This window comes from Pecten maximus, chromosome 4 (genome assembly GCF_902652985.1).
Source record: "Pecten maximus chromosome 4, xPecMax1.1, whole genome shotgun sequence".
Classification (NCBI taxonomy): Eukaryota; Metazoa; Mollusca; class Bivalvia; order Pectinida; family Pectinidae; genus Pecten; species Pecten maximus.
Window position 1 is genome coordinate 27,011,741 of NC_047018.1, and position 24,651 is coordinate 27,036,391.

The following is a 24,651-nucleotide window of genomic DNA, read 5'->3' on the forward strand; positions in this document are numbered from 1 at the left end:
GCCATGCTTCAAGGTATGTTGGTGAAAGTTGGTATGTAACTTCAGTATGAGTAGCTGCAGACCTTGATCGAGTTTCAGGGTTTTTGGGTCAAGGTCAGTGCTACTGTTTTTAGCGGGGCTGGTAGTGGAACTGTATTGCTTTAACAATACCCAGTATGCTTGTTGTAGTAGAATGAACCCTTACTTGTGACTTTTTTGATTTTTTGAGAGCTGATTATATTTCTTCTTTTCATTCAGTTTTAGACTGCCTAAAATGGCATAATTAAACATTAAGAGGTATGAAAACTTTTAAAATATTGAAATCAGTAACAGATATATGCAAACCAAACTGACTTCACACATATAGTCAATAGAGTGAAAGTGAAACCTAGGAGCAATGTGTGCTCTAATACAGTAACTTCAGTTAATCCTGAAGCAGAGACTTATATAACTAAACTATAACTAAGTTAGTATGTAGATCTCTGTCCTGAAGGTATAATCTGCCAAAATTTGTTTTGGATAAATCATGTGGTTTTGTAGTGTAGTGCAGTCAATATGATTATTATCTTGAGAGCTTGAATTTAAAAAAAGAAATTATTGATCTTTGTGTGCTCATTTGGAGCCCAAGTCTAAACGAAAATTTGAAGGTAATCGAATGGCTGGCTTCACAGGGAGGTAAAAAAGGACATGCATTTGTATGTGTTATATATGTTTATCAGCATGAAGTAGGCTAGACTAATTCAGCAAGCAGCTAATTAAAAATATAGGCTCTGTTTTAATTGAGGGAGGTTTTTGAGAAATGGAGTCTGAATTTTGATTCATACAATCCTATGCTGTTCTAATTCTTTATTTGTTTAATGAGGATCACAAACAGCCCTAGGGCTACGAGAATCCTATGCTAGCCAGGTATGCAAATGTACTCATCATAATCTTGGTGTAAGTAACATGTGTCTTGTATATTATATACAGCCCAATGAATGGCAGTGCCCCTAATATACAGGTACCCTGGCAGGAGGTTATATGTGTCTGTCTACAGACCGATGAATGCCCGATATCCTAATGTACACATACAAGGCAGGTTGGTATATGACAGTGTATTTGTGTGAAGAGTGGTTGATATTTACCATAATTATGGTTTTTTACCATTTGTTTTGTAATACAAGAAAAGAATAAAGCATTTTCCACATTTTGAATTTGTATCGAGCATTTCATGGATTTAACTGAGCTAGAATCCCTGCATGATGACAACATTTAGACAACATTCAAAGCATTGGCAAACAAATGTAGAATTGACTTGGTAGGGAAACATTAGTTTTCACAAGATAACCGGGGCAGTAGTACTCACAGGATACACAGGACAGTAGTACTCACAGGATACATAGGACAGTAGTACTCACAGGACACACAGGACAGTAGTACTCACAGGACACACAGGACAGTAGTACTCACAGGACAGACAGGACAGTAATACTCACAGGATAGACAGGACAGTAGTACTCACAGGACAGACAGGACAGTAGTACTCACAGAATACACAGGACAGTAATACTCACAGGATACACAGGACAGTAGTACTCACAGGATACACAGGACAGTAGTACTCACAGGATAGACAGGACAGTAATACTCACAGGACAGACAGGACAGTAGTACTCACAGGACAGACAGGACAGTAGTACTCACAGGACAGACAGGACAGTAATACTCACAGGACAGACAGGACAGTAATACTCACAGGACAGAAATGACAGTAGCACTCACAGGATAGACAGGACAGTAGTACTCACAGGACAGACAGGACAGTAGTACTCACAGGATACACAGGACAGTAGTACTCACAGGACAGACAGGACAGTAGTACTCACAGGATACACAGGACAGAGGTACTCACAGGACAGAAAGGACAGTAGTACTCGCAGGACAGATAGGACAGACAGGACAGAGGTACTCGCAGGATACACAGGACAGTAGTACTCACAGGACACACTGGACAGTAGTACTCACAGGATAGACAGGACAGTAGTACTCACATGATACACAGGACTGTAGTACTCACAGGATACACAGGACAGTAGTACTCACAGGATACACAGGACAGTAGTACTCACAGGACAGACAGGACAGTAGTACTCACAGGATAGACAGGACAGTAATACTCACAGGATAGACAGGACAGTAGTACTCACAGGATACACAGGACAGTAGTACTCACAGGACAGACAGGACAGTAGTACTCACAGGATACACAGGACAGAGGTACTCACAGGACAGAAAGGACAGTAGTACTCGCAGGACAGATAGGACAGACAGGACAGAGGTACTCGCAGGATACACAGGACAGTAGTACTCACAGGACAGACAGGACAGTAGTACTCACAGGATAGACAGGACAGTAGTACTCACAGGATACACAGGACTGTAGTACTCACAGGATACACAGGACAGTAGTACTCACAGGATACACAGGACAGTAGTACTCACAGGACAGACAGGACAGTAGTACTCACAGGATAGACAGGACAGTAATACTCACAGGACAGACAGGACAGTAGTACTCACAGGATACACAGGACAGTAGTACTCACAGGATAGACAGGACAGTAATACTCACAGGACAGACAGGACAGTAGTACTCACAGGACAGTAATACTCACAGGATAGACAGGACAGTAGTACTCACAGGATACACAGGACAGTAGTACTCACAGGATAGACAGGACAGTAGTACTCACAGGATAGACAGGACAGTAATACTCACAGGACAGACAGGACAGTAGTATCCACAGGACAGATAGGACAGACAGGACAGAGGTACTCACAGGACAGAAAGGACAGTAGTACTCCGAACCGAAGTTTGGTCAAGATCCAACCATCTCACAGAAATGAGCTCAATCCGGTGCTAAATTGACGGATCAAAAGGCGTTTATTACATCATTTCAAGAGTGATTAGGACGGTTGGATCTTCACCAAATTTCGTATGCACATCATGTGAGTTGGAGGGCTCACAGAAATGAGTTTAATCCGGTGCTCAATTGAGCGATTAAGTTCAAACCGCGTGTGCGTGGCTGCATTGATACTGAATGTAGACTGGTCTAAAGCCGTTTGTGTCGTTGGAGTTCAATTGGATGCTAAATTAGGCGATGAAGTTCTTACTGAATGTAGACAAGTCAAAAGGCGTTGTGACATCATTTCAAAAGTGTTTGATCGTGACCAAACTCAGACTTCATATGCACATCATGTGAGTTGGGGACTCACAGAAATGAGCTTAATTCGGTGCTCAATTGAGCGATTAAGTTCATATTGAATGTAGACGGGTCAAAAGGTGTTTGCGTCATCATACATTATGTATCAAGAATACTTATGACGGTTGGATCTTAACCAAACTTCGTATGCACATCAAGTGAGATGGGCACTTACATAAATGAGTTCAATTCGGTGCTCAATTGAGCGATGAAGTTCGAACCACGTGTGCACGACACCATTCTTACTGAATTTAGACGGGTCAAACGGCGCTTGTGTGATCATTTCGAAAGTGCTTAGGACGGTTGGATCTTGACAAAACTTCATATGCACATCAAGTGAGCGGTTAGATTTTGTTACATGACTATCATGTTAGATTTTGTAACATGACTATCACGTCAGATTTTGTTACATTTATAACTATCATGTTAGATTTTGTTATGTTACTAACATGTTAGATTTTGTTACATTCTATCATGTTAGATTTTGTTACATAACTATCTTGTTAGATTTTGTTACATTACTATCATATTGGATTTTGTAACATAGGCTAACTATCATGTTAGATTTTGTTACATAACTTTCATGTTAGATTTTGTTACATGCTATCATGTTAGATTTTGAAACATAACTAACATATTAGATTTTGTTACATTCTATCTTGCTAATTTGATACATTGCTGGCGTGTCATATTTTGTTGTTTGTGATATTATGTGCAGCCATGGACTTGTACATATATGTATCTAAGATAAGGCCGGGTTTAGTTGTAGTGACCAGACACTTGTCTTTTGCATGTTTCTAAACTAAATCATAGTATTTTTCATTATAAATGCCGGATCAAACTTGATTGTGTATAATTGAATTTCATATACTGTCACGTATATTGTATCTATTTATTGCCTCATTTATTGCAATATGTACCTTATCTTTTCAGGTTTGGATAATTGTTTATAAAAATAATATATGAATCAGAGACTCGTATATCAGGTATATACGTCTCTGTATGAATTAAGTCCATGAATCGAAGACTTTATATATACCAGAGACATATATGTCTCTGTATATACATTGTATTTTATGTATACGTATACATAGTTCTCGTCTGAAGATGGCCGTTAGTTATTTGGTTTTTCTTTTCAATTATTTAATCGTTACCACACAAAGCATACAGTTAGATCTATATATATTAATATAACCAGAGACTTGTATATCACATGTGATATACAAGTCTCTGATATAACATATAGTAACACAAATGACGAAGTAAGTCAATTTTGTGACTTGTGCCCTGACGGAGCCCCACGATCTACGGTACCTAATCGCCTAGCCAGAAATATCCGCAGTTTACTGAAAGGTATAATATAGTACTAGGCTTACATATAGATATAATTAATAGTCACCGCGGACTGTATATCGTATCTAAAAATCAGTAGCATCAGAGACTTGTATATCAGGTATCAATCATTATAGGTCTCGGAAAATAATGACACCAATATTTAACACATTCTGGTAGTTTTAATCGTCAATGTATAAATACAAATGAACATTATAATAATGTCGAAAGATTTAAAGAAAGACAAAAAAAATATCTCTTGTTTTTCATTTATTGTTGTTTGAGTTTGTGGTTGTCTCCCTTTGTTAGCACACGCATGCTTCCTTAAATCGGCGGTTTCAAATCGGCATGCATTATGTGTTCCTTATTACATAGTCGAGTAAAATTCAACAGCGACACTATTACCTAGGCTAAATTGTTTCAGAATTAGCCTAAGGAAGACTTTTCGGGCCGACCGACTTAGTGCATGATTGATTGCAATATTTGACGGTGGCGCCACCTTTCGGGCAGTAAGATTTATACTGAGCTCACCTGTAATTGACAAATGAAGCCTTATTTTAGAAAACTGATGTGTGAAGCGTTATTATGGATTCATGGAAAATATTGAGCAAACGATGCGTTGAATATGAGCATGCATTCAAAACGCATTCTTCATTATAAACAAAAATAAGTCGCTGACTGGAGAGTATCGCAAAGCATTCTGGGAAGGTGCGCCATATTTGTTGCTTCTGAAAGTAGAACAGAAGAAAGTATGTCAATAAAACTTCGAAATATCGAAAAAGTACGCATTTTGGAAATCTGACAACCCATTTGCTTGAGGAAGTAAGTACTATGAAGAATGATTTGTCGTAAATTGACTTGTATTTGACGCGAAATACACCTTAAACTCTATTTCAGTCTTATGAAAACAACAACGATTTCGGACGTCCATGCAGAACATTCAGGTGTTTGTGAAACGCGTACAACCTTACTCAATTTCAGATGACGTTCGAGTGTTAAATACCGTTTTTAATGATTTGAGTGCAGGAAGAACTAATACTATCTATGTTCGGTGTTACTATTTAGGAATAAAATGTGATTGTCACCGAAGGAAGCAGTGAATTCAAGGCCAAGCAAGGGCAAGGACAGGCCATTAGAAGGGCTGAAATAAACACGCCGACCAGACACACTGCACCTTGGTGTGGACTGGTACCAAATCAAACAGATGACTTGACAAAGAATATTTTACAGAGTAATGGATTCTTTATTTTCGTATTATTCAAAGTCAAGTTTGTACGACAAAATGACATCATGAAATAGAAAGAAGAAAAGTGAGGCATCAACTTGTGTCAGAACACTGTTTACATCCCCAGTTTAGTGTTACTGGAATGTACAGGGTTTATACTCTACATTTATGTTCTGTACATGAATGGATATTCTAATCATAGACTGACCCGTAGTCAATATTTGACTTCAATCAAAAAATGGGTCTTTGCATGAATGCTATACATGAACTTTGACAGGACGAGATATTGAATTTCACTTTTCATTTTCTGGACCAAGCAAAATCATCATGCAATCATCATTATGTTAGACAAGGTTGTAAAACGTCAATAGTTTTGTATATATTTAGTGTTGGTAGATAAACACTGCCACTGTCAAAGACAGTAATGTTGTAGGGTCTTTTATTGAGGATTTGATGTGTAAATAAATAGAATTTATTAGAGAGATGTGAATATACTGCAGTTTTTTATAGAAGTTGCAAAAGTGCCTTATTGCTCTGAAAGAGACGATAAATCATCCTACTCTGCAATAAATATCAAAGCAGTGATCCCAATTACAAGAACGATAAAACCTTAGCAAGTCAACTCTACTTTGCACTGTCAAGAGGACCTTTCAGACTTTCTCTGAAAGCACAGGACCTTCAGATTTAAAAGCTCAATACTACCTACCATATAGACGGGAATTACTTGCTGGACATTTTTGGAAGTAAATACTGGTAAGTTGTTATTACTGCAGCATTGAAATTATTAGCATTTTAACATTATAATAATGGTTAATAATTATATTAAATAACTATATAAGGTCAGCATACTAGCTGACAGACTTGTGGGTTGTGGGATCTTCCCTTAGGCTTATAAAGAGGGAGAGACAAGTTCGAAATGCAGAGGGTTTTTTTTTCATTACTTTTGAAGTTTTAAAGGTTTGGTGTCAGTATTAAACTTTTGGCATTTGTTTGAAAGTTTTAATATTTTGCTGATAGCTATAAAAATGACCATTGAAAACCAAGAAATCTCAAAAAACACTCAAGATGCTTTATCGGTTAAAAATATGTGTTGTTGTCTAAGGGGGCGCAGTATTTGTGAAAGAGGGAGTATACAAACTGGCAGTCATAAAGGTCTCCCATGCTAGCTCAGACTGATGGGAATTTTTCTTTGACATATATAAAAAGGATGTACACATTTAGAGCAAGAGGTCACTAGTTCGAGGCCCATTGTGGGCAGGATATATTTTTCTTACTCTTTAATTTCCTTTTGCAGATTTGATGCTGTAGACAATCCAAGTGTAAGCTATATGAGAATAATATGCTTTAATTTAATTGTGAAAGGTGAAAATCAGGGTTGTAGTTAGTCGAAGTTGTCTTTTTGGGTGGGGGCAAAGACTTTTTGAAGGGAGGAGTAGTGTTAAACTGGAGGGTTGATTTGATTGCCTTATATATATTAAATGTATGTTAGAGAGCAAAAGGTCACTTATTTTTCATCACTCCACCAAGAGAAAATAAATGATCTGAACCAATAATATATCAATAAGAGGTTGGTTTGTTTGATCATTGAGTCATCACACTACAGTTCAGTTGATTGGAATTTTGAAATTCTGTAATCGATTCATTAAATTTGTTAGCATATTCATGTTCCTTTCTATAAGTTTTAATCGAACTAAAATTATCATTTGGTTGCAGTCTTTAGTATTGTAATGAAAGTTATCAATGGGCATTGTTTTTACAATTGCAAAATGAATTTTAATTATTTTTTTTAAATTGTGACTTTTCATGTACGAGACCCAAAAATCTGCCCCAGTAAATAAACATGTGATTTTTAGAAATGTAAAACTGGTAAGTGTTAAAAGGCGAAATAATTTAGAAGCTTATTAATTATATAGGTATATGATGAAAGTGCATTGTGCAACATCGCAATAAAGTGTTATGAACAAAAATTGATTTGAAAATTTTGACCAACCAAATTCCTGATCGATAATATTAAAGTAATCGATGTACATCTTATTTAGTATGATCAATTAGGATTTTCCATCTGATTTTGAGCACTGCTAAGCCATATAACTTATGTATTCACTACTCCATTATTGAAGTGTTAAAATCTACTTACCCAGTCATGTGTCAAGAGTCGAGACCAAACAATCAGCTCACTTTCTTGGGGAAGTAAGAAAGATTGATTTCTCAATCATGTTTCCACATACCTTTGCAATTTTTGAAAACTGCCAGCTATAGTGATAAAGAAATATATAAACAGAATGAAGTGTACTTTAATCCACTAGGATTGGTTAGACCCATTTTGGAAAGCAAAGAATAGTGAAAGATGATGTGCTTGCAAAATTTGAGTCCAAGGTTAATGAATATTTATTATATGTATACATAGCTAGGACATTTTTAGGTGCTGTACATGTACCACCTATAGCAATCATTGCCTATTTCAGCGAGTTAAGTATGGCTTATTTCTACGATAAATACCAATTAGTTCAGGGTGAGTATTTCTATGATAAATCCCAATTAGTTCAGGATGAGTCCAAATGATTTCTTCACACACACAAAAAAAACAACAGGAAAGTAGAATACTTCTGATTGGTTCTGGCATCATTTTCACGAAATACAAAAATGGCTGATCATGAAGTGATTATTAGATGAAATCTGGCTTGTTTACGCAATTGAGATTCCGATAGCAATAAGGAGCTTGAGGTGGAATGATTTAATTTAAAGCAGTTGATAGCGAAATGCTTGTATAAGTAACGTGAATGTGTTAAAAAAGATCCAATATCTAATCATGAACCTGAAAGTTCAATTCATATACAGAAAAAGAAATGCAGTAAATTGAATGAATGACTGTAAGAATATTATACATGGGACAGGAATGTTGCAGGGATTCGTTATGAAGTTTATGAAGAAATGTCGTGAACATTTTAAACACCAAATCTTAGATAACCAATCTAAGAATTTAACATTATCATAGTATGCCAATTCAAGTGAGCTTGTGCATCCTTCAGCAGAAAGTTGATGCAAAGTCAATCAAGTTCCTGAAATTTATACATAATCATTATCAGTAAAACATCCAGGAATGCAGATGTGCATGCACTTACTTAAAAAAAAATTAGAACCTGTCTTCCTATTCCCTCTTTCACTTTTAATTCCTGACATCTTAAGGTCATGATCACCTGCCCAAAGGGGACCATGCATTGACCCATGGGCTTCTGGTTATGTTTTCTTTTTGGAGAAGATGCAGACTTACTTGGAATTTATAATCATTTATAGATTTTAATGAAACTTCACAGATGAAATATGCATATTTGAATTGGACATACCCTGACCTTTCAAATGTCAGAGTTCAAGGTCACTATCCACAAAATAGATTTTTACCCTCACACTATTATTAAGTATTTTGAATTTGATGAATTAATAGCCTTTATCACTGCTACTAAATAAAAACGGTCTTTGGAATTTACATATTTTACATTGTATCTGTCTTTTTTTACTCTTAATATAAAGCATAGTGTGTGGCTTCATGATCAGCAATGGTCCTGTTTCTGCATGAACATAGCATGCGCAGTTGTTAAGTTTTGAATTATCTTTGCAATTGTCACTAACTCAAAAAGGACAATTTTAAACACAGCAAAATAAATTTTAAGATATATAACTATTAGAAGAAGAGAAAAGACCAAATTGATGTATAAAGTTAGGTACATGAAACCAAATAAAGATCATTGATGGATGCCAAGATCAGACTGGGGTCTATTCCAGGAATATTGATACAGTAACCCTAATGTCCAGCAAGTGCCATTATTACATGCGTATAATGTGTTGTCAAATATATTATTCAGTTCCTGTTTACTTGAGTTAACAAAAGACATCCATACATATTGTTCATCTTGGTATCACTGAATTTGGATTAATGATAATACTGCTAGAATTTTAATATTAAATCAAAAGGAATCTGTACTTAAGGTATTTTTTATAGAGGAAAATTATCAAGAGGGGGTTACCATTTATTTATACGGACGTTGCAACCTGAACACTTCCATAAATACCCATTTTATCCAGAAAAGTCTTTAGTTATTGATTTATATATATTACTACAATGATACTGATGACTTCTTCTTAACAGTCTGTTTAGTATCATCATGGTGAGAGACCTGTGATGGCCACACACAACGCTCCAAAGCACGACTTTGCACCAGCCTGGCTTAAGATTCCTGCTCAGGATAATCCTGTAAGTTATGAAGTAAAATTCCACTATTTAGTTTGTGAGAGAAGATTTTATTACTTGGGGCATATATGTATCATCAGGTAGAGGCTATATATGTAACAAACACCATGATGAAATGTAAATGAAATCTATCTCTATTGAACTGTTGTAAAACAACCAAGTGTGATAATGATTATATAGTAAAATACAGTTTTACTAAGAGATCTTTGTCTGCATCCCTAAGAAAAGGTTGATTCAATTCATATTATAGTATTTTTTCTGATGTCACTGCAGATTTTTAGAGTCGAAACTGGCATGTATTATTTTCTGTTTCAGAAGCCATCTGGTTCCAAGCAAGCAGATTCAGGTAGTGATAAAAGTAAGCTGGTGCAAGCATATACATGCAGTCACAGTTATTATTATAGTATAAAATACAGTTTGTTGGTACAGATATTGATTTTCTCTCAATGCATATTAAAATCATTCCCTGTGCCTTCTAAAATATAATTTTAAAAAGTAGAGATTAAGGTACAGATGAAACTAGAACATGGCTAATACTCAATGAGGCAACTTGAATATCCTTATAATTAGATGCTCGTGATTCGGTCTACATGCATGTATCTGTACATGATTTTCATGAAGAAGAAATGAAGATTTCATTTAATTTGAAATTAATTGAACTTACAAAAACATACTGAAATAATAAAATACAATGAAACTTCTACACTGATCATGCACGGTACATTAACATTTGGCTGGTTTAGAGAGGGTTCAGTTTGCAGAAGTGATCCATTTTGACTGGTCAGGATGTGGGGATAGTATTTGTCCGATGGCGTTTTCTTTGAAGCTGTGTTAATATTATAGAAATTAATACTGAATTCATAGGATGTAGAATCTAAAAATTAAAAATAGTTAATTTGCAAATGTATGCCAGATATCATTTCACTTATATTATCATTTCACAATGTTGTCGTTGACGCTGGCCAGTAGCTGGCCTGTCACTACACCTACCTGCTGATTTATTTCATTGCAAATTAGGAAGGTTTTACAAATAAAAATAGGACAATAATTTTAGATATTAAGCGGTTCCTGGCCTTATTCAGGACATCAACATTCCATTTTAAAATGAAGTCTGGTTTAATATTTGCTTCCTTATCATGTATATTGGAAATTAATGGAACTTAGAAAAGCATATGATATTAAAATACTTAACTTTTCCTTGCAATTGCACCAGAATAAGTCAATAAATTGTCTCTTCAGTCTGTCAACGTAGTCAAAACCTGGTAAAAAATTTATAGAGATCTTGAGGTTTTTTTCAGCAATGGCAACAAGTTGTATTTTCTCTGATTTTAGGTAGAAGACATTCTGGAAGTTCATCAGGGAAATATCGACATCATCCAACAGAAGAAGACTACTACCCCTACCCTCCCTATGGACATTATGGCTATTATAATGGCTATGGCATTCAATATGGATCTCAGTCATCAATGTTTAGGTCACCTGGCCGTGACCCTAAATATCAGCAGCACCCAGGAATTCGTTATAATCAGGTATATTCCTTGCAAATTATTTGATAGTTTTTTATTAAATTCAATAGATATTATTTTACTGTGACGTTACTAGAATTTCTTTTTGTGATAATAAAGGGAGATACTCTTACACAAAAGATCTTCAATGATGATTTTCTTTTACAGAAAGGTTAAGAAAAAGATACATTATTACATTTGTACATGGTTGTTAACCTAAGAATATGAGAATAAAACATGCCAGTTATATGGATGTATAGGGTTTTACAGATAACAATGTGCACATTTTGAATCCAAACCCTCCATTCCCTGATTGTCATAACTGTTGAGAATAAGATTATGATGATATTTGCAGATGAATGGCGGCTATCCTGGTTACTATGATCTCTACCCATTTGACTATTATGGTGACCCCTACTACCCAGGATATCAAAACTCTAGAGCCAGTTCTAAACGAAGTCACTATGAAAGAGATGGGCGCTCAAATTCAAAGGAAGGAAAAGAAGCAGAGAAAAGCAAAGGAAAAGAAACTGAGGAGAAGGAAAAGACCTCATTTCAGGATGATTTTGTATGTTTGGATATGTCTGTCTCTCCATGTTTTTGCTCATATTCACACTAAAGTTTTACACATACGATTTTAGTGGTCTTTGGTCAAGGTTACAGGTCAAAGGTGCCACTTTATAACTTGGGACATATCTTCACTTAGGTGAGGTGGTATGTCATGTATCAAAAGTGGGTCACGCTGTCCTACATTTTTACCATTGACCTACATCAAAGAAAAAAATTGTTAGGTCTGCAGCTGCACTTCTTGTTTCTTGAACTCCATACTTGTAACATGAGTTCATTTTATTTTGGACATGAGTTCACTTGTAATGAACTTCTTAGTCACTTACTAAAATTTATGATTTTCCTTGAATTCATTCACATTGATATCAACATTCAGTGTGTAGAATTAGTTCTTTCACAACATTCAGTGTGTAGAATTAGTTCTTTCACAAATTCATTGCTTATATTTTCACATTTGGAGGAGAACTGGAATTTGTTGAATTATCTTGTTTCATTATTTGTATATAAGAAGTGGACAAAAACAAACCTCGCTTTTTTCTCCCTTTGCTTCATTTGGATATGATCTGAGAAACCGTTTTGAGTTGCAATGTGTTAGATAGAAAGCACAGTTTGATTAGTCACAAAGCAAAGTTATATCATCACTATCATCACTTTGATTTATATAAGGAATGGTGACACAAGATTATATAAAGTGGATAGTTTCTTAAATTCTATTAGTAATAATGTAATAAAAACCTGTTTCTGAGAACATGAGTTCTGCTGGTAATTTAGTAATATTTACACCTACCAATAACTGTCATGAGATATCTAGTGTCTGTTGTGATACTGTAAGCTGTTCACCAAATGTAAAATGTCAACAAAAAAACATATGGCAAGTATATGTTATGTATTTGGCATCTTAATTTTCAGCCATCTTTAAATGGAGAAGAGAGCACTGAAAAGGCAGGTAACTCTACCAAAGTCACAAATGGTGGAAGTGTTTGGGGTGAGTGTCTTCTTAAATATCACTCAATTCAATTTCCTGAGACTTTTATAAAACAGTGACATAAAGGAAAGTTAATGAAAAAGAAATCAATATTATGTTGAAAAGATAAGTAAAAAGTCTGTTCAAATTTGTGTGGATGAATAGTTACCACTTTGTCAAGGAAGTATCATGAAACAAGATTTACTAAAGATTTGGCGAGTTTTCTTCACTTGTATTGTTTTTTTTCGTCAGAACACCCTCCTCATGGTAAAATGGGATCGTCAAAATTTGGAGACCGAGCTACTGCTAATATGTACAAAGCACTTGTGCCAAATAAGGTAAAAACCGACCATGTGTTCAAACTATTAATTTCCAAAATGTAATGGGCATGTTCACATTAAATTATTCAAGGAATGTCAAGTGTCCAAACAAAGTATTTAACTTCAATTTCAAAACAACATGGTAATAAGTATAACATTAAAATAAATGAAAAAAATTATTCATTGGAAATATATACTTTCAATTATTATTATTTTTTTTTTTTAACTGAAAATTCCTTTATATCCAAAAATAAGATGAAATGTTTGGGGTGTTTGTTTTTTTTTATTTCAAATGTTTTAACATTATTTTCTAACTCCAGGGAAATATCAAAAAACCAGCAAAGGATGGTATTAGATTTAATGGAGGATTTCCGAAGGATCCTTTCTCTGGCACCAAGTCGCCACTGTCACCAACAAATTCTGGTGGCCAGAACAAGGAGGCAAGTATTCATTGCCATTTGTTTAAATCATCTATGGAGAAATGCCACATGTTTCCACAAGTATATAACAAAGTTAAATATTTCCTAATGCATTCAGCTCTTTGTAATATTATTATTGTTGTAATATTTGGTGACTTGCTATACTTTCTATTATTTCCTATAGTGGAATGGAAAGATATCCTAGGATGGCAAGATAAGATGTAGCATTTTGTTTGCATTTTGTTTAACCTTTTATCATATGATAGATGAGATAAGTGAATTCAGACAACAGAAATCACATGTAAATTTGATGTTTGAACAGGGTTCCAGACAGTCTCCGACACCACCTATAGATATTCTTAACACAAGGCTGGTCACACAGCCCCGTACCCTGAGTGACAAGAAGAGTGATTTCTGGAAGGCCCTCAGAAAAGGATCCTCCGTTGGTGGCGGACATGATCAAAAGGTAAGAGGATTACAAAAAAAATAACATTCCATCCATTAATTATTCAATTTGCAAAAGTTTGCTTAAATATGCTAATAATATTCTTACTTATAGGAAAGTATTGACAACCTTTGTCTACCCTTCCAATAAAGAAAAAAATGCAATTTATTCTTTCTTGTTTGCTTTAAAACAGCCATCCAGGTCATCATAAAGCTTCACCACAAAGAATTTAACATTACAGTGAAACCTCTCTAGTAAGACCACCTGGGGGTCTGAATGAAAGTGGGCTTAATAGCGGGTTGGTTTTAATACCGAGGTTAACTACATTAACCTTTGACCATCAAGAACCTTGACTCTGTATGGTATACCAGTACAGTAAACGTGTGTTCTGCACAAGTCCCTCTTGTAATATATCCTTAAATGACCATTGTTTTGATATATGACTACTACACTGCAATAAAAATCACCAGAAAAAATCCGAAAATACAGTGTTTTTTAATCTAATTAAAATCTATGGCATTTATATTATTGTCTCTTCGTAAATCTTGTTCAGGTATCCCGCCTCAATGAATGATCACTTAACAGTCCACATGATCATAGTTCGCAACGTGTTTGAAAGACTGTGCCACTGCTTCACTGATATCAAAGCGTATTATTAACCAATGACACAGGAAAAACTATACAGTTCTTTTAAGTTATCTCAAAAAGATCTAGCCAAACATGATGTATTGGTGGAAAATAACATTACTGAATATATAAGACAAATTTCTAATGATGTAATATAGTGGCGAAATAATAGGTCGCTTAGGTGTTGTATTACCTAAGCAACCAATACAAAGACATATAGAGAAAAATAACGGGACTGAAAAAAAGTGCCCGTAATAGCAGGTTGGTCATAAATGTGAGCTAATTGTGAGGTTTCACTGTACATTTTCCCTTGGTACCTCTATCTATACATCCATTCACCGTCTTGATTAAACTTGTGAACTCCCAGTTGTCATGAAGTCTCATAGGCAAACTGTCTATCTAGTATCTTTCTCAATTCCCTTGGAGCATAAAAAAAACATGAAGATCATTGTTTCAATTTTTTACATGACTGTTTTTGGTTTGATTTAAATAAATTAGCTCCATTGGTGTGGTTAGACACCCATGGGTCACAATAAATCTGTAAATCCTCTCTCTTTAAATGGTATTCCATCTTATATATGATCATAGCATGCCCTTATGGATGAAGGCTAATTTTCTATCATACGACATTATTTTAAGACTGCATCACTGTCAATCTATAACTTATCATTGAAAATCTCATGATAATTATTTTTTATGATCTCTTTTTCCAGTTATTTATTCAGCTTCAGTGTTAAGTGACCTGATTTAATAGAAATTCTTTCTTTTTTTTAAGGCTTTTGAAGATGGAAATGTGGAGAAAATAAGCAATGGTGTTGAGACTATAGATTTCAGTGATGCTGAAAATGGGCTACTTTCCAGCTCTTTAGAGGCAGAACAGAGGTACGTTGCATTCTAAATGATCTTATATGACAAATAAAATGAAAGAATTCCATAGTTTGATCAATTCAGGAATCATAACTATGTACATATGTGTATTGCAGAAATTCATCCCCGGAGAAAGTTAATCTATGTAAAACATGTCTGTTTTATATTATGTCATCAACCCCACCATAATGATGACTCATTTAAAGTTCACACAAAGAACCATCAATGTACTATTTACCAGGGGAAACTTCATATTATATCTGGGGTTTTACCTGTACATGTAAATGAAGGAAGGATATAGTACATACTTTGATACACAGATAACAGTCAATTGTAGATTTACATTTCACCTAATTCATTTGAGAATGAAACATGGTAAGTGTTGGGGACATGACATGGCATAGCTGAATTGTGGTCTGGCCGTCAGTTTTTGATTACTTGTCAACTGTTACAAAATGAGACAGTTAAGCATTTATTAAGTTATGTTTTTCGGAGATCAACTGGTACTGTTATATTTATATCAGGTTATTGAAGTCGATGGGATGGAATGAGGCAGATGTGGAAGAATATGAAATAACAGAGGATGAGAAGAAAAAGTTTCAAGAGCGCTTCTCAAAACAGGTATGGCTTGAAACAACGGTTGGTAGTTCATACTCGTGTGAAGATCTGAAGTTTGTAGTTTGATCCCTACTCGGGGTGGTTTTTGTGTTCAGGAAGCTGAGATCAGAGACCAGTCTATGCTGTCATAGTTGTGTCCTTAGACAAAGGACATTTCCCCTATTGCTCTGGATGTCGTGGGATGAACATCCCTTCTATTGTTCAGTAAGGTAGCCACAAGACACCTTAAAAAGACTCTTAATTAAACTCAAAATTATCCTTATCTGCTTTAACATTTCAGAATCTAAAAATTTGTGAAAAAAAAACTGTTAATGGTAATGATAACACCACAAATATGAAGGGAAATATAGAAATCAAATAAATTAATGAAAGTTGATCTATGTTATGTGAACATTTATTTGATGATTCATGCTGCTTGAATCTAAAAGGATTGCTGTACTTAATGAAGTTTTATTACAACTCGGTAAGAAAATTCTAATGTAATTTGTTAAAAAAGTTAAATATTTGTCATAAACCGTTGTTTGACACAGGTCTTGCTATATGATTCGTTTTTTGGTACAACAGTAAGATTTTGAAACTATAAAAATTGTATTTTAATCTTTGAAGAATTTTTTTTCCACAGGTTCCTCAACAAAAGGAAGCTAGCCGTGTCTTGCACAACAAGGCTCTGAGTCCTAAACACATCATGTACTATCGCCCCAATGAACAGGATCAGCTAAATGACACCCTGTCGTCCTCAGACTCGGAGGAGGAATCGAGTCACTAACATTAGCTTCCTTCGCATACGCAGAAAAAATGGCATACCATGTCATAACCATTGTCTTACGCTTCACAACCTATTAAGGATATTCTTCATGTGATCATAAACAAGCATCATTTGGAGAATGTTTGTGCATTATTTGGTGATAAAAATACAGGATTTGTGCAACTATAGACTGAGCACCTACTGCATACAAACGTGCACTGGTTGCATGGACATGTATACATGTTTTGTTCAATTTTTTTTTGTCAAGAGTTTGTTTAAAGAGAGTTTATGTAAAACTGTTTAAAGGGAGATAATTGTTGAACGAGACTGTCTCGACTAGTCCATCATTCTCTCACAGATTTCTATGAATGTATATTATTGGTGCAGAAAACATAGAGAAGGCTTCTCATTTTATACCAAGTATTTTTATAAGAAATCATTTTGTAGATATTTCTAGAAATGAGTAAAGCTTGTACCATGCACTTGTACACAGCTGTGACAATGCATAGCGAGATAAAAGGAAAGATTGTTATATTTTGAAAATACCTATACTAAATGATAGTGTAATGGAATGTACTGTGTATTGGAAAGCATGAGGCATGTTAAACAGTAGCTGTGGTGGACAGTTCTCTCTTTTCTATATGTTAACAGATTCAAGTTAAATATATGCTTCACTGTCTGACTAATGGAATGGGAATTCCTAACAATGGTCATTATTTACATGATTTCAGTTCATATTAAGCAGTTAAAAAGGACATGTTGATTTGGTATACCAATTTGATATCACCCTCCCAGTCTCATCAATTAATAAGTTTTATAGTGTATTTGTAAAAATTTATAACCTATGCAAATTTTTAGATTCATTTTAAGTACCCATAAATAGCCTTTCTGATGGACTTGCCTCCCAAATCTAAATTAGATGTTACCTGTAGACTTCAACATGCCTAATTGATCAGATGAACAAGTGGTATTTGGTTTGAAAATTGATAATTACTGAATGTTAAAAAAAGATCAATCTGAATTGACTTACATTAATTAAATCATGATTTATGATGTAACAATTGAAACTGATAGTTAAATATATAAATTTGAGCTTGTTCGGATATTGTTGATTAGTTACCCTTAGAATTTAAATTTATCACAGTTTTTTTTTTTTGTTTTTTTTTTAAAATTTATCTGAAATCAAGTTTTTTATATAAAAATTTTTATTTCAATAATTTTTTGTTATTACCTATAAATGAACAGCGAAAACTTTGATAACTAAAAGAAAATGTGCCAATGTCAAATTGGTTTGTAGAAATGACCATTTAATGCTAAAACACGGTTTTCAAGTATCTTAGTAAATGTTACAGTAGCTTATGACTGAAAATCACTCACATGTGATGTTATTCATATCATGGTTTTGTACTTTAAAGAAATAATGTTTTTTTTTATATATTTTTGATGGCCTGGTTTTGCTCAGTATTACTAACTATTGAAGATTCAAACATGACTTGCTATATGCCACTCCCAGGGAAAAGAACACTTTAGAGTTGAGGTATTTCTTTGCACTATAAAGTGGAAGATTGGAGTTTTGAGGAAATAGTTCAGCTTTCCTTGTGATGTGAATCACAGCAGTGTGTAAGCAAGCAATGTTTGGAAATGAAATTATCTTTTTATACAGCTTTGTCACAGTTGCTAGTAATTCACTTATTATTCTTTTATTTGTTTGTTTTTTGTTGTCAGACATATAGAAACCATGAAATTATGCATTGTATAATTAATTACTGTTCTTCGCAATTAAAATCCCTCTCCTTGAACTTCATTAAGTTAAATACAATTTGAAAATAACTTTGAAGATATGTTTTGAAAACCAGTAATATAAGTTTGAAAAATATTAGAAATCAGGTATAGTGATAAATTAAAAAGTTGGAATAATGTTTTGCAAGAACATTATTTAATTAACATTTCTTTACGAAAAGGGGGGAAAAGGTTATATTTATGCGAATTTCTCCGGTAGATATGAACTAGTTATGGTGGTGAAGGTATTCCTTCTTGTTCAAGCTGTGCCAGAAAAAAGCTCTTTGTAAAGATGTTGTGGAATAGCAGCTACCTACATGTACTGAATGCATTTATCACATGTAAGTTATTTGTTAGAGGTGTTGATACCATCAGTATATCTTCACAACGCTTGTGTTGGTCTTGTGCTCTCCCCACATGCTTACATTTAATGCTTATGAACACCTTCATAATGTCAATGGAACATAATCAAACTGTTTTCTGTTTCCCAAACTTACCACTTTACCTGGACTAGTCAGCAATGGCTCTTGGGTTAAAGGCTCTTGTCTGTCTCAGTTATTTTTGTATCTGGATGTAGACTTACTAACGTGTTAATGGTACCTAATATCTGTCTTTATCATCATGAGGAGACAGGAACGCAAATCATGTTTCCCACAAAAGACCCAAGCAGAATGTCGGATGGTTTTGGTACCATACATAATTAAATATAGACAGTGTATATATTTAGATTTTGTTTTCTCAAGACTTAAAATTTTTGTTTTAATGAACCAATATAAAATCGGTTTAGGGTGCAAAGTTCTGTGTGGGAAAATTGTTCAATATACAATCTTTGTGTTGACTCAATGTGGACTGCTACTGGCTAAATTTTGAATGTGTGATATTGTGTCAAAAAATAGGTTTGGTGCATGTAGTGCTATTGAATCGTTCATCTATTTTTGTACTGTAACACAGCCTTCACTTACACCTGGTAACTTTGTTGTTGTGATTTCAGTTCCTTATATATTTTTTTTTGTATATCTACATAGGTACAACAAATTAAGTTGGATATTACAGTATTTGCAATTTTTTTTTCTCTCATTTTCATTTTTTTATAAATTTTAAACAATTTCATTAACTTAATTACAGTAGAAATTATCAGCATTTAAATGGTCTTTTATATTAGTCTTCAATAACCAAATCCTGCAGAAGTTCTGTGTGTTTAAAGGAAATTTTAAAGTGCTTTAGGGTGATCACTCTGTTAGCCAGCATACCCGGTATTTCCATTTCTCATGCTTCTTAAAACAATTACTTGTAAACATCATTTTCTGCTTGATACCCTGTTTTAGTTTGTATCGTTAATTCTAGCCATACATCTTCTGTGTTCAAAAAGACCATGAAAGTATATTCCACAATTTATGGAGTACACATATTGTACAAGTAGTCCACCAGGAAATGAATCCAGAGGAAATTTAAAGCCATACAGGTTATTGAAATATTAACATATAAGGAAATGGAGTGGGTGGATTATGATGTGATTTTCGTAACCCTGATCCATATTGTGATATTGTGATTTTTTGTGGTCGAGAGTTATGGTAAAAATGCCAGCAATCCTCTCTTTATTCCCTTCATTTACCGTAGTATAGTTGGTCCAGATTTGTGTGGGCCTACTGTCACAAATTATACTGGGAAAAAAAAGATGTGAAATAACAAACATTGGTAACACTTGCCTTCTGTATTTACATTTATTGTTACCCATCAACAATCACTGTTAAGAGTTTGATGTGGGTGAATTCAGTATATAATCGTTATTGGAGATGGATCTCTCCACTACATAACTCTTGGTCTTGATCTTAATTGCATTAAACCATGTCTTTTTTTCCACTGTCAACTTTAGAACATTAAATATTTAGGGACATTCCATACATAATATACTGGTGCTAGGTGCTTGTTCACAAACAATCATAATTTTGAAAAAGTAATTCTCAATTTACAATTTCTTGTATAATCATGCCTGAAATATGAAGTATATTTCAGGGTAATGTGTTTGTTGATTATGACATTTCAATCCCAAGATTTGGACATGTGAAACTGTCTATGGGATGTTTGAAAAGTAACCTGAAGTGAAATTAGGTGACAAGCTTTTTTCTGATGTAGATGTCTGCATTATAGATATTATGATAAAACAATTTGCATTGATGAACTATTACCAGGAAATAGTGTAAACATATGGCAAAGTTTGTCTTTATTGATTTAGGTGCTTTGGTGGTAAACTTAATTCTATTTCATTCTCTCTATGTCTTCAATCTTTCATTGGTTGATCTGCTCCTATGATTACTGACCATTGTTTTCATTGGCTGTTCGGTGACCACAGCTTGTTATACACAATTTCTTTGTTATGATATAATGGCTAATTACAGATTCAATTAAAGGAATTGATTAACTAGCTTTGGATTATTTTGTATTGTAGATTTAAATGGCAGCTTCATATCAGATAATATATATCGTACCAAATACCTCTGGATGGAGGCACTAAACACTCAGAGCTACTTGAATCATGTTGGAGATTTCATGTCCAATAACAACTACATCCCCGTTTCCTTGGCCAGACATTGCCTAACACTTTCCATACTTTACCCATAATACTGGGATTGATGTCGCCTTTTTTTGTTATTTTGTCCTCCTTTTTTTGTAACAATAAATAAAAGTTGTAAATATGGGGTCTTAAAAACACCATTGTAGAATTATTTTTTTGTGCAAAAATAAGTTCCACTTGAAGGATACAAGGGACTACATATATTTATATAATGTTAAATTTGTGCAGTTTGAATCATTACATTGAATGCTTGTCTGATTTTGTATTAGCGGGCACCTGTTACATCCCAACAGATTGTGTGGTAACCGGCCAGCAGATAACAATCACATTATTATCATGTTATTCATCTTTCATACTTATTTTCTTTTGAAAACAAATTACACCAGCGCTGAGATGAGCAGCACACCAGAGATGGTATATTGTTCTGTCATTTTGCAGATTTATTAATAAAAGTTGCAATGATCTGTATGGATTTATTTGTCTCATTTATTTTCTAACTTTGTTTTACATTAGTCTTACATGATATCAATGACTGATGTGCATTTCTGATTAACAATTAGTGAAGAAGAGTTGACTGGAATCAGGTCATTTAATATTGAAATGTCAAGGTTATCCTAAAATGATCCTTCTTCCCTGATAAAATTTGGGAACCAATATTTATCTTGGATCTCTTTGCTGATAATTAGTGGATAGACAACACCTTTTGCATCAGTGAATTGTTCAATACCTAATAATGCACAATAGGTATGTCCTGGACCAAATTGACTTCTTCATAACCACAGATCAGAATTTGACCAAATTTGGTCAAAAGCATTCCTATAAGGGTGGGGACTCAACCCCCCCCCCCCCCCCCCTCATATTTGCCTGGTGGCACCCACTTGGGTTATTAGGGATTCAAAATTGTACAAATGACAGGGCTGACCCCGGGGAACTGAGGGGCAGGGCCAAATTTGGTTAATTTGGCTGAATTGATATAAATAACTTCTCTGAAATCAAGCAATGGATATTGCTCATATTTGTCTGTGAGCATCCCTTTGGGGTAGGGATTCAAAATTGTACAAATGACGGGGCTGAGGGGCAGGGCCAAAAGGGGTCAGTTTCGCATAATTGATATAAACGACTTCTTCTCTGAAGCTAAGCAATGGATATCTCTCATATTTAACTGGTAGCATCCCCTTTGGGGTAGGGATTCAAAATTGTACAAATGATGGGGCTGACCTCCCTGGGGGCGGGGCCAGAAGGGGTCAATTTGGCTAAATATGGACAAATATACTTGAGCATAATTCTTGTTTCATATCTCATGATACCAGGTGAGCGATACAGGCCCTCTGGGCCTCTTGTTTGAATTATGTAAATCCTTTGATTCTGATAAGAAATAGAAATGGACAATGCCCCCCTCCCCCATCCTTCAATTCGACACGGTTTTCTATGTTGACCATTTAATTAACGTAAAACGGCGCTTATTCGGGGCGAAAAAAGCGCCGTTTTATTAAAGTTAAACGAAGACGGAATGGCGTCACTTAAGAAAATAAAAACGGCGGTTTTTGTTTTGTTTGTTTTGTTTTTTACGCGAAAAAGAAAGAAATGGACATAATCGGCCACCATTCTTTTCAGCTCATCCGCTTACTCTCTCATATTTGGGGAAAGGTTCTCTTTTTCTCTCAATGAATGAAGATGACCATTACCGACCGTTTTGAATTTTCAAACTTTAGGTTTAACCAAATGGTGACCTATCTTACGCTTGTTGTAAATTTATTTTTAATTCTGGAGACTTTTCCAAAGAGACCGTCCGATGGTATGTCTTTATTGCATGTATGAAAGATCAGTATTTGTTAGTCAAGCAATTCACTGAAATAACCCCTTCACGTATTTACATCAATGACATTATCTAACAGTTGTGTATCCCACACACTTCAAAATTAGTCGACATTTTTGTACGGAGACTGTTACTCTATTTTAACAAGATAAGTTCTATTATAATAAGTTAGCACTTGGCTAAATATAAACTATATATCAATTATTGTATTACATCAAGCAATTGTGTTACGATTAGGCTAATGTTCTTTAATCACGGGAAATTAATGACTTTTAATAACTCTTGTTTAATTCTAAATTTTAACATTTATCAAAATGAATCATTGGATATTTCATAATTCAGAACAAAATATTATCAAACACAAACCATTAAGTTTGCAGCATTAAATGGTGTGAAGGTCTATTGGGAATTCTAGGATTGTGGTAATTGACGGGGATATCCCCCTTGTAGCAATATAAAATGGCTACTTTACAGTTATAGTAACATCACATGGTCTTATATCACTCAATGTTATGATAATCAAATTTATTACATTTAATGTTGTCTTTTTTTTCGTGTTTTGTTATTGCCTTTGTTTTATCGTTTTATCATTTTGATAAAAAAAATTATTCTAGGGTTAACATTCAGAACTCAAGACATCATGGACGAAACATACCAACTTAACAAGGAACTGATAGATATGTTGTGAGCCTTGTATTGAAGGGTTTGAATTTTGCCGGACATATTGTATTATTTTTCAACATAATTCCCTTCAGTATCTATACTCTTTGCCAGCGGTGTTTAAGGGCCGCAATGCCACTCCTTTTCTTGGCTGTTCAGAAAGTCATCCACTGCATGTATGGCGTCATCATTGGACTGAAAGTGGGTGCCTGAAATAGCTGTTTTCAGTTTTGGAAATACAAATGTAGATGAAAGTCTGATGGAGCGAGATCAAGTGAATAAGGCGGATGTTCAATCAATTAAAAGCCACAATCGTGAATGGCAACCATGGCAACGACAGACTTGTGAACAGGAGCATTGTCCTGATGGAATAACACACCTTCAGTGAGCTTTCCGCGTCGCTAAAGTTTAATATTTCCCCGTAACTGTCTCAGAAGTGAAGTATAGTATGTGCCATTGATTGTTTGTCCCTTTTGGAGATAATCTATCAGCAGAATACCATCTGCATCCCTGAAAACCGAGGCCATAACCTCCCCAGCTGATAGAACAGTCTTTGCCTTCTTTGGCCGAGTAGAGCCAGGGTACTTCCATTGTTTCGATTGTTGTTTGGCCTCTAGGGTAAAATGATGGACCCATGTTTCATCCATAGTGACAAATCTCTGAAGAAAGTTGTCAGGATCTTCCTCAAAAAGGTTAAGATTAGTACGCGATAATGTGCGCCTG

The 24,651-nt window shown here is 34.7% G+C and overlaps 1 protein-coding gene across 2 annotated transcripts; it reads left to right on the forward strand.

Annotated features, from left to right (window-relative positions):
• Positions 1–5,125: 5,125 nt before the first annotated feature.
• LOC117325660 (vasculin-like protein 1) lies at positions 5,126–21,920 on the forward strand. Of its 2 annotated transcripts, none has more exons than XM_033882062.1 (12): positions 5,126–6,531; positions 9,923–10,027; positions 10,340–10,370; positions 11,357–11,553; positions 11,885–12,097; positions 13,006–13,081; positions 13,313–13,398; positions 13,701–13,820; positions 14,122–14,265; positions 15,647–15,753; positions 16,263–16,359; positions 16,979–21,920. In XM_033882062.1, exons 2-12 carry the CDS (start codon positions 9,956–9,958, stop codon positions 17,120–17,122), a joined length of 1,287 nt encoding a protein of 428 aa, XP_033737953.1. In that variant the 5' UTR covers positions 5,126–6,531; positions 9,923–9,955; the 3' UTR covers positions 17,123–21,920. The 2 variants fall into 2 exon arrangements, with proteins under 2 accessions (XP_033737953.1, XP_033737952.1); XM_033882061.1 differs by having other exon boundaries at positions 5,128–6,531; positions 10,340–10,382.
• The last annotated feature ends 2,731 nt before the right edge of the window (positions 21,921–24,651 follow it).

Excerpts from the sequence above, each read along its gene's own strand:
- LOC117325660 (XM_033882061.1), top strand. The coding sequence starts at position 9,956 with ATGGCCACACACAACGCTCCAAAGCACGACTTTGCACCAGCCTGGCTT. Across the intron at positions 10,383-11,356 it reads AGATTCAGGTAGTGATAAAA|GTAGAAGACATTCTGGAAGT; the intron begins GTAAGCTGGTGC and ends CTCTGATTTTAG. Across the intron at positions 13,821-14,121 it reads CTGGTGGCCAGAACAAGGAG|GGTTCCAGACAGTCTCCGAC; the intron begins GCAAGTATTCAT and ends ATGTTTGAACAG.